General features: G+C 47.1%; 1 protein-coding gene across 1 annotated transcript in view; it reads right to left on the reverse strand.

Annotated features, from left to right (window-relative positions):
- Positions 1-388: 388 nt before the first annotated feature.
- Positions 389-13,515, reverse strand: part of LOC110514354 (DNA-binding protein SATB2) — a 53,910-nt gene continuing 40,783 nt past the window's right edge. The window contains exons 11-12 of the mRNA XM_090242274.1: positions 10,291-10,485; positions 389-2,061 (exon numbers count right to left, since the gene is read on the reverse strand). Of these exons, the coding sequence (XP_090098400.1) occupies positions 1,387-2,061; positions 10,291-10,485 (870 nt within the window). The 3' untranslated portion in view covers positions 389-1,386. The remainder of the gene's footprint in view (positions 2,062-10,290; positions 10,486-13,515) is intronic.

Consider the following 13,515-nt stretch of genomic DNA (forward strand, 5'->3'; position numbering starts at 1 on the left):
CAACACAGATAAGGCAAATAACTGGAAACAAGGCCAACTTAAATTACCAACACAGATAAGTCAAATAACTGGAAACAAGGCCAACTTAAATTACCAACACAGATAAGTCAAATAACTGGAAACAAGGCCAACTTAAATGACCAACACAGATAAGGCAAATAACTGGAAACAAGGCCAACTTAAATTACCAACACAGATAAGTCAATATTATATTTATTATGTTCAGATTGCAACTAATTTCCATCTAATATGTGAGAATGTAATTTCACCTCAAAGAGGGTAATATCATGAATCTAGCCCTCACCCACACTTACTCATTAACCATTCAGATGCTGATTGTAGCCAGTTTAAAAAAGGAGATTCAACATCAGGTTTCACCTGGCAACAATTGTTTTCAGAAGTTCATTTATTGGTCACTGTTTGTTTTGGAAACGGTAAGCAGATCACTGATCAACATACAGGACATCTGGAGATGTACACTCAGTTCAGTAACAACTTTACGATGGCCCGTATTCATAAAACGTCTCAGAGTGCTGATCTAGGATCAGGTCCCCCCTGTCCATGTAATCTTATTCATTATAATGTAAAAGGATAAACTGATCCGAGATCAGCACTCCTACTATGAGACACTTTGTGAATATATCTCACACACAGAAAGCAACACATCTTCACCGATATCAAATAGAAAATATGAATAACAGCCATAATGAGGACAATAAACTTAGATTATTACAAGAACATTAAATATGGTTTTGATTTAAGTGCTGCTAGGTTGGTGAAATGGGAACGATTTGTTGACGGTAAGGGAGAGTGAATGCATTACACACAGCCAATGCAAGGATTTCCCAGACATTATGGGAACGTTCATAGGATAACCAATCAGAACAAACTGTTCACGTACTGTACAGTATCTCAGGGCGCTGCTCTAAGAATACGACGACAGACTCTGTGATGAAACTCATAACTGGGGCCTTGGTTTTAATCATCCTTGTGGATATGCCCATTTAATAAATGAAAACATTTTCATTTTCTAAACAATGAATCATGTTCTTACAGCAGCCTGTCATTGTCTATGACTCCATTACCCAGAGTGCATCTCTTCTCTCATTCTGAGGTACTCTGTTGTCTTTTCACCATCCCTGCCTGTCTACCTCCATAGGTCCTGACCTGTACCCACATCCACTGTGGTGTGTGTGGTAGGACTCTCCTCTACTTAAAACCATCCTCATGGTCTTCAGTACCAGACACGTTCTTTCCTCATCCTTTCCTCATCCTTTTCTCATCCGTCCATATGTTCTCCCCTCTGTTCTATCTGTCTCGTCATCCCTCCATCCCTCTGTCCTGGGCTTGTCTGTCTGTCGTTCCCTCCTCCATGGCCCGAGGGGGTTATCTATGGTGCTCTCCAGAGTCATTGGGACTCTTTGGGCACGTATAGGGGGGTAAGGAGGTGGGCCGGGGGCCTGAGGCTTTGCCATTGTCCTTCTCCTCCTCTCCCTCCATTCCTCCTACTCCTCTTTCTCCTCCTCCTCTTCCCTCCGTTCTGTCAGTCTCCTCGGAACCACCCCGCCCGTCCTCGCTGGACTCGGCGACATCTGATCCCTCCGACTCAGAGAGCAGCTCCCCGTCGCGGTACTCAGTCCCTTCCACCCCCTCGCCGTCCCTCTCCTCCCCCTCGCCGTCCCCCTCCTCCCCCGCCCCTGCACTGCTCATCTGGGTGGTGCTGTTGTGGTGCTTGATGTGGTAGCGCTGGTTCTGGAAGAACTTGACCAGGGTGTGCTTAGGAAGGTCCAGCTGGGCCGACAGGGTGTGGATAGCCTCCTGGTCAGGGTAGAGGCCCACGTCACCGATGAAGCTCTGCAGGATGGCCAGAGCCTCCAGGGAGATCCGGGTCCGCGACCGCAGCTTTCTGGACCCGCCACTCATGCTGCCGTTGTCCTTGCCTCGAGTCCCATCCGAGTTGTGGCCCCTGGGGCCAGGCGTGGGAGTGGGGAGAGGGGATGGGTCCCGCATGGGAGATGGGGATGGGGCCTTCCTTGGAGGTAAGGGCTGCCTGTGCAGTGCCTGTGGAGAAAAAGAGGAGGTGTCATGTTGAATCCCATCAGAGCAGACTGTCAACATAGGAAATCAGTCCACAGACTCTAAGTAAAAATCAGTATATTTTCTAAGTAATAATCAGTCTATATTCTAAGTAATAATCAGTCTATACTCTAAGTAATAATCAGTCTATTCTCTAAGGAATAATCAGTCTATTCTCTAACTAAGTCTGACAACACAATATGCACATTCATATAATAAACTGAAAAACTCAACAACAACAACAGAGACAGTAGAAGAAGTTCACCTAAACATAGGATACACTTCCCCCTTAGAGGTAACTAATTTCATTTACTTTCTAGGGGGTTAGTTGTACAATAACAGAGATCCCATAGACCAGAGAGTTCCCTAGAAGCTCATAAACAACAACAGCAGCAGAGAGTGGTTCCCTAAGGAATAGGATAGACTCCCCCCTCTCTTAGTGTCAGCCCATTAACATCCTAGGGGGTTAGTTGGAACGTGTGGTACTGGAGCTGAGATCCCATTGACCAGACAGAGAGGTCCCAGTCCCAGGCCCATCACATTCCCCTCTCCTGGGGCTATTAGAAGGGCGGGGTGCCTGAACGCCCAAACACTGGAATGCTGCGCCCATAAATCTGTGGTCCGGGAAAATGAAAGGACCTAAATAAAGATAATAGTAATTATTTTTCCCCCTTCAATAATAACATGGTACGTTTCAAATAATATTGAGGTTAGGCCAGACCATGGAGTATTTCAAAATGCTCTTTGGTGGGTTGGTGAGAGAAGGCCTTTTGGTCTTCAGGAAATGTGTGGGCTCCTTGTTTTATGCCTCCTTGTCTATTTCTGATGTCACAAAGGGGCAATCTGAAGTTTCCGTAACAAGCTGAGGGACGGCGCTGTTGAAATGTTACCACTCTCAAATTCATAGAGAGAGAGCTATGGATGCAAGGACTGACCATCCATGATATCAAAATGATAGTTTTAACCATGTTTTGAGGTGTAAAATAAGCTTATATTATGGGTTCTGATGGGGTACGACTATTGAGCTGAGCTCATGAGGCATTTCTAAGTTATATTCTTCAAGAATCAATGGGTACATATCATTCATTTATGATTCCAAGAATGGATGTAGCAACTGCAGATTGCCCCTTTAAAGGAGACTGACTGGAAGTGGATGACTAAAATGTCTTAAAGGAGACAAACCTGACAGGAAGTGGATGACTTAGTGTAAGGAACAGGTGGTGGGATAGAGAGAGAAACGTCCCAGGCATCCCACCACTGTCCTGGAAACCCTTTAACAATCAATCCAGTCAGTCCTTCCATAACTCTAAATCCAACCCAACAACAGAACACACAACATCACTAAAACATCATAACTCTAAATCCAACCCAACAACAGAACACACAACATCACTAAAACATCATAACTCTAAATCCAACCCAACAACAGAACACACAACATCACTAAACATCATAACTCTAAATCCAACCCAACAACAGAACACACAACATCACTAAAACATCATAACTCTAAATCCAACCCAACAACAGAACACACAACATCACTAAAACATCATAACTCTAAATCCAACCCAACAACAGAACACACAACATCACTAAAACATCATAACTCTAAATCCAACCCAACAACAGAACACACAACATCACTAAAATATCATAACTCTAAATCCAACCCAACAACAGAACACACAACATCACTAAAATATCGTAACTCTAAATCCAACCCAACAACAACATCACTAAAACATCATAACTCTAAATCCAACCCAACAACAACATCACTAAAACATCATAACTCTAAATCCAACCCAACAACAGAACACACAACATCACTAAAACATCATAACTCTAAATCCAACCCAACAACAGAACACACAACATCACTAAACATCATAACTCTAAATCCAACCCAACAACAGAACAAACAACATCACTAAAATAGCATAACTCTAAATCCAACCCAACAACAGAACACACAACATCACTAAACATCATAACTCTAAATCCAACCCAACAACAGAACACACAACATCACTAAACATCATAACTCTAAATCCAACCCAACAACAGAACACACAACATCACTAAAACATCATAACTCTAAATCCAACCCAACAACAGAACACACAACATCACTAAAATATCATAACTCTAAATCCAACCCAACAACAGAACACACAACATCACTAAACATCATAACTCTAAATCCAACCCAACAACAGAACACACAACATCACTAAAACATCATAACTCTAAATCCAACCCAACATCAGAACACACAACATCACTAAACATCATAACTCTAAATCCAACCCAACAACAGAACACACAACATCACTAAACATCATAACTCTAAATCCAACCCAACAACAGAACACACAACATCACTAAAACATCATAACTCTAAATCCAAACCAACAACAGAACACACAACATCACTAAACAGCATAACTCTAAATCCAACCCAACAACAGAACACACAACATCACTAAAATATCATAACTCTAAATCCAACCCAACAACAGAACACACAACATCACTAAAATATTCTAACTCTAAATCCAACCCTCTGTTTCTCTGTTGTCATTATGGATGCAACACTCTGGAGGAAATGAGTCTCATCAAGAAAAGTAAATAATCTGTGAGGAGAGGAAGAAAGAATGATAGAGACCCTGAATAATGTAGCTGTCCTGCTTAGAGAGGTTCCTCATTAGGGTACAGACCCTGAATAATGTAGCTGTCCTGGTTAGAGGGGGTCCTCATTGGGGTACAGACCCTGAATAATGTAGCTGTCCTGGTTAGAGAGGTTCCTCATCAGGGTACAGACCCTGAATAATGTAGCTGTCCTGGTTAGAGAGGGTCCTCATCAGGGTACAGACCCTGAATAATGTAGCTGTCCTGGTTAGAGAGGGTCCTCATCAGGGTACAGACCCTGAATAATGTAGCTGTCCTGGTTAGAGGGGGTCCTCATTGGGGTACAGACCCTGAATAATGTAGCTGTCCTGGTTAGAGAGGGTCCTCATCGGGGTACAGACCCTGAATAATGTAGCTGTCCTGGTTAGGGAGGGTCCTCATCAGGGTACAGACCCTGAATAATGTAGCTGTCCTGGTTAGAGAGGGTCCTCATCAGGGTACAGACCCTGAATAATGTAGCTGTCCTGGTTAGAGAGGGTCCTCATCAGGGTACAGACCCTGAATAATGTAGCTGTCCTGGTTAGAGAGGGTCCTCATCAGGGTACAGACCCTGAATAATGTAGCTGTCCTGGTTAGAGAGGGTCCTCATTAGGGTACAGACAGACCCTGAATAATGTAGCTGTCCTGGTTAGAGAGGGTCCTCATCAGGGTACAGACCCTGAATAATGTAGCTGTCCTGGTTAGAGAGGGTCCTCATCAGGGTACAGACCCTGAATAATGTAGCTGTCCTGGTTAGAGAGGGTCCTCATCAGGGTACAGACCCTGAATAATGTAGCTGTCCTGGTTAGAGAGGGTCCTCATTAGGGTACAGACAGACCCTGAATAATGTAGCTGTCCTGGTTAGAGAGGGTCCTCATCAGGGTACAGACCCTGAATAATGTAGCTGTCCTGGTTAGAGAGGGTCCTCATCAGGTATAGACAGACCCTGAATAATGTAGCTGTCCTGGTTAGAGGGGGTCCTCATTGGGGTACAGACCCTGAATAATGTAGCTGTCCTGGTTAGAGAGGGTCCTCATTGGGGTACAGACCCTGAATAATGTAGCTGTCCTGGTTAGAGAGGGTCCTCATCAGGGTACAGACCCTGAATAATGTAGCTGTCCTGGTTAGAGAGGGTCCTCATCAGGGTACAGACCCTGAATAATGTAGCTGTCCTGGTTAGAGAGGGTCCTCATTAGGGTACAGACCCTGAATAATGTAGCTGTCCTGGTTAGAGAGGGTCCTCATCAGGGTACAGACCCTGAATAATGTAGCTGTCCTGGTTAGAGAGGGTCCTCATTAGGGTACAGACCCTGCATCATGTAGCTGTCCTGGTTAGAGAGGGTCCTCATCAGGGTACAGACCCTGAATAATGTAGCTGTCCTGGTTAGAGAGGGTCCTCATCAGGTATAGACAGACCCTGAATAATGTAGCTGTCCTGGTTAGAGAGGGTCCTCATTGGGGTACAGACCCTGAATAATGTAGCTGTCCTGGTTAGAGAGGGTCCACATCAGGTATAGACAGACCCTGAATAATGTAGCTGTCCTGGTTAGAGAGGGTCCACATCAGGTATAGACAGACCCTGAATAATGTAGCTGTCCTGGTTAGAGAGGGTCCTCATCAGGGTACAGACCCTGCATCATGTAGCTGTCCTGGTTAGAGAGGGTCCTCATTAGGGTACAGACCCTGAATAATGTAGCTGTCCTGGTTAGAGAGGGTCCTCATCAGGTATAGACAGACCCTGCATCATGTAGCTGTCCTGGTTAGAGAGGGTCCTCATTAGGGTACAGACCCTGAATAATGTAGCTGTCCTGGTTAGAGAGGGTCCTCATCAGGTATAGACAGACCCTGCATCATGTAGCTGTCCTGGTTAGAGAGGGTCCACATTAGGGTACAGACCCTGAATAATGTAGCTGTCCTGGTTAGAGAGGGTCCTCATCGGGGTACAGACCCTGAATAATGTAGCTGTCCTGGTTAGAGAGGGTCCTCATCAGGGTACAGACCGTGAATAATGTAGCTGTCCTGGTTAGAGAGGGTCCACATCAGGTATAGACAGACCCTGCATCATGTAGCTGTCCTGGTTAGAGAGGGTCCTCATCAGGGTACAGACCCTGAATAATGTAGCTGTCCTGGTTAGAGAGGGTCCACATCAGGGTACAGACCCTGAATAATGTAGCTGTCCTGGTTAGAGGGGGTCCTCATTAGGGTACAGACAGACCCTGAATAATGTAGCTGTCCTGGTTAGAGAGGGTCCTCATCAGGGTACAGACCGTGAATAATGTAGCTGTCCTGGTTAGAGAGGGTCCTCATCAGGGTACAGACCCTGAATAATGTAGCTGTCCTGGTTAGAGAGGGTCCTCATCAGGGTACAGACCCTGAATAATGTAGCTGTCCTGGTTAGAGAGGGTCCTCATCAGGTATAGACAGACCCTGCATCATGTAGCTGTCCTGGTTAGAGAGGGTCCTCATTAGGGTACAGACCCTGAATAATGTAGCTGTCCTGGTTAGAGAGGGTCCTCATCAGGTATAGACAGACCCTGAATAATGTAGCTGTCCTGGTTAGAGAGGGTCCTCATCAGGTATAGACCCTGAATAATGTAGCTGTCCTGGTTAGAGAGGGTCCTCATCAGGGTACAGACCCTGAATAATGTAGCTGTCCTGGTTAGAGAGGGTCCTCATCAGGGTACAGACCCTGAATAATGTAGCTGTCCTGGTTAGAGAGGGTCCTCATCAGGGTACAGACCCTGAATAATGTATCTGTCCTGGTTAGAGAGGGTCCTCATCAGGTATAGACAGACCCTGCATCATGTAGCTGTCCTGGTTAGAGAGGGTCCACATTAGGGTTCAGACCCTGAATAATGTAGCTGTCCTGGTTAGAGAGGGTCCTCATCAGGTATAGACAGACCCTGCATCATGTAGCTGTCCTGGTTAGAGAGGGTCCTCATTAGGGTACAGACCCTGAATAATGTAGCTGTCCTGGTTAGAGAGGGTCCTCATCAGGGTACAGACCCTGAATAATGTAGCTGTCCTGGTTAGAGAGGGTCCTCATCAGGGTACAGACCCTGAATAATGTAGCTGTCCTGGTTAGAGAGGGTCCTCATCAGGTATAGACAGACCCTGCATCATGTAGCTGTCCTGGTTAGAGAGGGTCCTCATTAGGGTACAGACCCTGAATAATGTAGCTGTCCTGGTTAGAGAGGGTCCTCATCAGGTATAGACAGACCCTGCATCATGTAGCTGTCCTGGTTAGAGAGGGTCCACATTAGGGTACAGACCCTGAATAATGTAGCTGTCCTGGTTAGAGAGGGTCCTCATTAGGGTACAGACCCTGAATAATGTAGCTGTCCTGGTTAGAGAGGGTCCACATCAGGGTACAGACAGACCCTGAATAATGTAGCTGTCCTGCTTAGAGAGGGTCCTCATTAGGGTACAGACCCTGAATAATGTAGCTGTCCTGGTTAGAGAGGGTCCTCATTGGGGTACAGACAGACCCTGAATAATGTAGCTGTCCTGGTTAGAGAGGGTCCTCATTGGGGTACAGACCCTGAATAATGTAGCTGTCCTGGTTAGAGAGGGTCCTCATCAGGGTACAGGCCCTCTGAGACCCTGCTAACATACTAATTAATATGTCATGATTAGAAGTCAGCTTTCTGCATGACTTCACCTCCACTCTACACCAGAGAGGGCTGTTATGAGTCATTTATTGTCAGTATGTTTGTGAGTGAGAGTGTGTGTTCTTAAATTTGTGTGTGTGTGTGTGTGTGTGTGTGTGTGTGTGTGTGTGTGTGTGTGTGTGTGTGTGTGTGTGTGTGTGTGTGTGTGTGTGTGTGTGTGTGTGTGTGTGTGTGTGTGTAGCACAGCTGGGACACATGTGTGGTGTGTGGTGGAGCCCGGGGGTGTGTGGAAGGGTACAGTACAGACATAGTGGGGGTCTGGGTCAGAGGGAGGGAGACCCATGGGGATAAGAGCAAAGCAACCAGAATGACAGCAGCAGCAGCAAGCAGACCCATGTAATGCTGAGATAGACACATCTACAGGACCACCCAGTCTGCCTGGAGCTGCCAGTGTTTACCACAGAATGATATCTACCATTTTATAGGATCTTTATGGTGCCTACAGAGAGATCAACATCACCATTCTCTCTCTTATCCATTCATCAACTCTCTAACTATGTCTGTCTGTCTGTCTGTCTGTCTGTCTGTCTGTCTGTCTGTCTGTCTGTCTGTCTGTCTGTCTGTCTGTCTGTCTGTCTGTCTGTCTGTCTGTCTGTCTGTCTGTCTGTCTGTCTGTCTGCCTGTCTGTCTGTCTGTCTGTCTGTCTGTCACTCTCATCTTGATCTCTCTGCCTATCGCTCTCTCTCCCTTGTTCTCTCTCGCCATTACCTTACGGGTAACATTACCACTTCTCCTACCATCCACCCCCTCTCTCCTTCTCCTTTCCTGCTTCCCTCTCTCTCTCCTCGCTAGGCGCCATCAGTGAAGATGAGGCTGGTATTTTTAGCAGATTTATGTCCCTGCTTTGGTCCCAGACATTCTAGGAGAGCAGTGAAGGAATGTGTTCATGGTGTGACCACAACATCCTTCCCAAGATGCTTAATTATTAAAAGAAGAAAGAGAGAGAGAATATAAAGATGGACTGGTTCAGGCCCTTCCAGACAAGTGTCCTTCTAACATACAACAAGCTTATGGTTAAACTGAACAGCACACAACATACACTTCTACTTCTGGTCAACTGTAAGTCCCTCACATCTGTCTACAATTGTTTTGAGGGACTGAGGTGAAGAGTCTTTGCTTTTTGTGGGAACACTCTATGTTTGTAGTTTCTGCTGCAATTGTGTCCAATATGTAATTCAGGAGGGGGGGGGGGGCTCCAAGCTGTATACCGGTGAGGTATTTGCCAGGGGTGACACCTCTCCTCTCGGGCCTCTCACCTGGGTTTCTGGAGACATGTGGAGGACAGTGGAGTCTCTCACCTGTGTTTCTGGAGACATGTGGAGGACAGTGGAGTCTCACCTGGGTTTCTGGAGACATGTGGAGGACAGTGGAGTCTCACCTGGGTTTCTGGAGACATGTGGAGGACAGTGGAGTCTCACCTGGGTTTCTGGAGACATGTGGAGGACAGTGGAGCCTCTCACCTGTGGTTCTGGAGACATGTGGAGGACAGTGGAGTCTCTCACCTGGGTTTCTGGAGACATGTGGAGGACAGTGGAGTCTCACCTGGGGTTCTGGAGACATGTGGAGGACAGTGGAGTCTCTCACCTGTGGTTCTGGAGACATGTGGAGGACAGTGGAGTCTCACCTGGGTTTCTGGAGACATGTGGAGGACAGTGGAGTCTCTCACCTGTGGTTCTGGAGACATGTGGAGGACAGTGGAGTCTCACCTGGGGTTCTGGAGACATGTGGAGGACAGTGGAGTCTCACCTGGGTTTCTGGAGACATGTGGAGGACAGTGGAGTCTCTCACCTGGGTTTCTGGAGACATGTGGAGGACAGTGGAGTCTCACCTGTGGTTCTGGAGACATGTGGAGGACAGTGGAGTCTCTCACCTGGGGTTCTGGAGACATGTGGAGGACAGTGTGAAGCCTCTCACTGTAGTGGTGCTTGGACTCCTCTTCATACACCATGTCCCTCTCAGCCTGGGACAGGGTCAGGAACCTTCTAATGGTACACAGGTTCTCCCACAGAGTCCGGTTGTCTGGGCTGGGGTTCTCCTTCCAACGCAGCAGCTCACACAGCCAGCCCTGACAGAGAGGGAGGGATAACGGGTCATTTAACATACAGCACTAGAGTGAGAGAGGACATGGAGAAAGAGAGACAGGACAAGGGGATGGAGAGGGGTAGAGACATGAAAGAACAGGTTAGGGGAAAACAAGCAAAAGACAAGTTCCAGATGAAAGTGATGTGGTGCTGAGAGAGAGATGTGATTATCTCTGCTAGACTGGCCCAGGCACTAACACCAGCTGTTGTTTGTACACAGCCTCCTCCAGCACCCAGTGTTCATAACCTGATCAGGGCTCCTTCTCTCCCTCCCTCCAGCCGTCTCTCCGGAGAGGGCCATTGCCAGATGGGGTCACTGAGCCATGACCCCTCACAGAGCCAGGCCTGTAGGAGACCCTACCCCCTGACCAGCAGTGGTGCACACACAGAGACACACAAGCCTGTATCTCACACGTGTTTACACACACCACACTAACGTGTGTGAAAAAACACACACACACAACCTATTTTTTTCTATTCTATAATCCACTTCTTAGATAGTCCAATCTAAAACCACCCAGAACAACAGCAGTCTATTTATGTCTTCCTCAAGAATCCTCACGCCTTAATCATGTGATCTCTCTGTACAACCCTCAGACCAGCCGTGATCATGTGATCTCTCTGTACAACCCTCAGTCCAGCCGTGATCATGTGATCTCTCTGTACAACCCTCAGTCCAGCTGTGATCATGTGATCTCTCTGTACAACCCTCAGTCCAGCCGTGATCATGTGATCTCTCTGTACAACCCTCAGTCCAGCCGTGATCATGTGATCTCTCTGTACAACCCTCAGTCCAGCTGTGATCATGTGATCCCTCTGTACAACCCTCAGACCAGCCGTGATCATGTGATCTCTCTGTACAACCCTCAGACCAGCCGTTATCATGTGATCTCTCTGTACAACCCTCAGACCAAAATACTTCACAGGTCAAACCATTCTCTCTTGTCAAATACCAGTCATACAAAGACAGCGAACCAAAGATGAATCACCATCTGTCTCTGACACTAACCCAAACCGAGAGGATTCTGATGAGCTGTACACAGACATCATAACATATCCCAAGCCACCCCTCTCCTAGATGGCCATTTCCAGTGGCTCCTAGATGGCTATCTTTTTCATCTTTTTATTTAACCTTTATTTAACCTTTATTTAACTAGGCAAGTCAGTTAAGAACAAATTCTTACGGCCGTAAGAAAGGCAAATTACCTCCTTTGGGGACAGGGGCTGGGATTAAAAATAAAAAATAGACAGAAATAAATATAGGACAAAACACACATCACGACAAGAGAGACACAACACTGCATAAAGAGAGACCTAAGACAACAGCATAGCAAGGCAGCAACACATGACAACACAGCATGGTAGCAACACCACATGACAACAACATGGTAGCAACACAACATGGCAGCTGCACAGCATGGTAGCAACACAACATGGTAGCAACACAACATGGTAGCAGCACAAAACATGGTACAAACATTATTAGGCACAGACAACAGCACAGAGGGCAAGAAGATAGAGACAACAATACATCACGCAAAGCAGCCACAACTGTCAGTAAGAGTGTCCATAATTGAGTCTTTGAATGAAGAGATTGAGATAAAACTGTCCAGTTTGAGTGTATGTTGCAGCTCGTTCCAGTCGCTAGCTGCAGCAAACTGAAAAGAGTAGCGACCCAGGGATGTGTGTGCTTTGGGGACCTTTAACAGAACGTGACTGGCAGAACGGGTGTTGTATGTGGAGGATGAGGGCTGCAGTAGATATCTCAGATAGGTGGGAGTGAGGCCTAAGAGGGTTTTATAAATAAGCATCAACCAGTGGGTCTTGCGACGGGTATACAGAGTTGACCAGTTTATAGAGGAGTGTAGAGTGCAGTGATGTGTCCTATAAGGAGCATTGGTGGCAAATCTGATGGCCGATTGATAAAGAACATCTAGCTGCTCGAGGGCACTCTTACCTGCCGATCTATAAAGTCTGTCTCCGTAATCTAGCATGGTTAGGATGGTCATCTGAATCAGGGTTAGTTTGGCAGCTGGGGTGAAAGAGGAGTGATTACAATAGAGGAAACCAAGTCTAGATTTAACTTTAGCCTGCAGCTTTGATATTTGCTGAGAGAAGGAGAGTGTACCGTCTAGCCATACTACCAAGTACTTGTATGAGGTGACTACCTCAAGCTCTAAACCCTCAGAGGTAGTCTCCAGTGGCTCCCTCTCCCAGATGGCTATCTCTAGTGGCTCCCTCTCCTAGATGGCTATCTCCAGTGGCTTCCTCTCCTAGATGGCTATCTCCAGTGGCTCCCTCTCCTAGATGGCTATCTCCAGTGGCTCCCTCTCCTAGATGGCTATCTCCAGTGGCTCCCTCTCCTAGATGGCTATCTCCAGTGGCTCCCTCTCCTAGATGGCTATCTCCAGTGGCTCCCTCTCCTAGATGGCTATCTCCAGTGCCTCCCTCTCCTAGATGGCTATCTCAAGTGGCTCCCTCTCCTAGATGGCTATCTCCAGTGGCTCCCTCTCCTAGATGGCTATCTCCAGTGCTCCCTCTCCTAGATGGCTATCTCCAGTGACTCCCTCTCCTAGATGGCTATCTCCAGTGACTCCCTCTCGTAGAAGGTTATCTCCAGTGACTCCCTCTCCTAGATGGCTATCTCCAGTGGCTCCCTCTCCTAGATGGCTATCTCCAGTGGCTCCCTCTCCTAGATGGCTATCTCCAGTGGCTCCCTCTCCTAGATGGCTATATCCAGTGGCTCCCTCTCCTAGATGGCTATCTCCAGTGGCTCCCTCTCCTAGATGGCTATCTCCAGTGGCTCCCTCTCCTAGATGGCTATCTCCGGTGGCTCCCTCTCCTAGATGGCTATCTCCAGTGGCTCCCTCTCCTAGATGGCTATCTCCAGTGCCTCCCTCTCCTAGATGGCTATCTCCAGTGCCTCCCTCTCCTAGATGGCTATCTCCAGTGGCTCCTTCATGTGCCACCACATCCCGCATGCTCTGTCCCTCTAACAGAAACAGATGTGGAGG

This window comes from Oncorhynchus mykiss, chromosome 7, assembly GCF_057628025.1.
Source record: "Oncorhynchus mykiss isolate SJ-2025 chromosome 7, ASM5762802v1, whole genome shotgun sequence".
In the NCBI taxonomy this organism is placed as follows: Eukaryota; Metazoa; Chordata; class Actinopteri; order Salmoniformes; family Salmonidae; genus Oncorhynchus; species Oncorhynchus mykiss.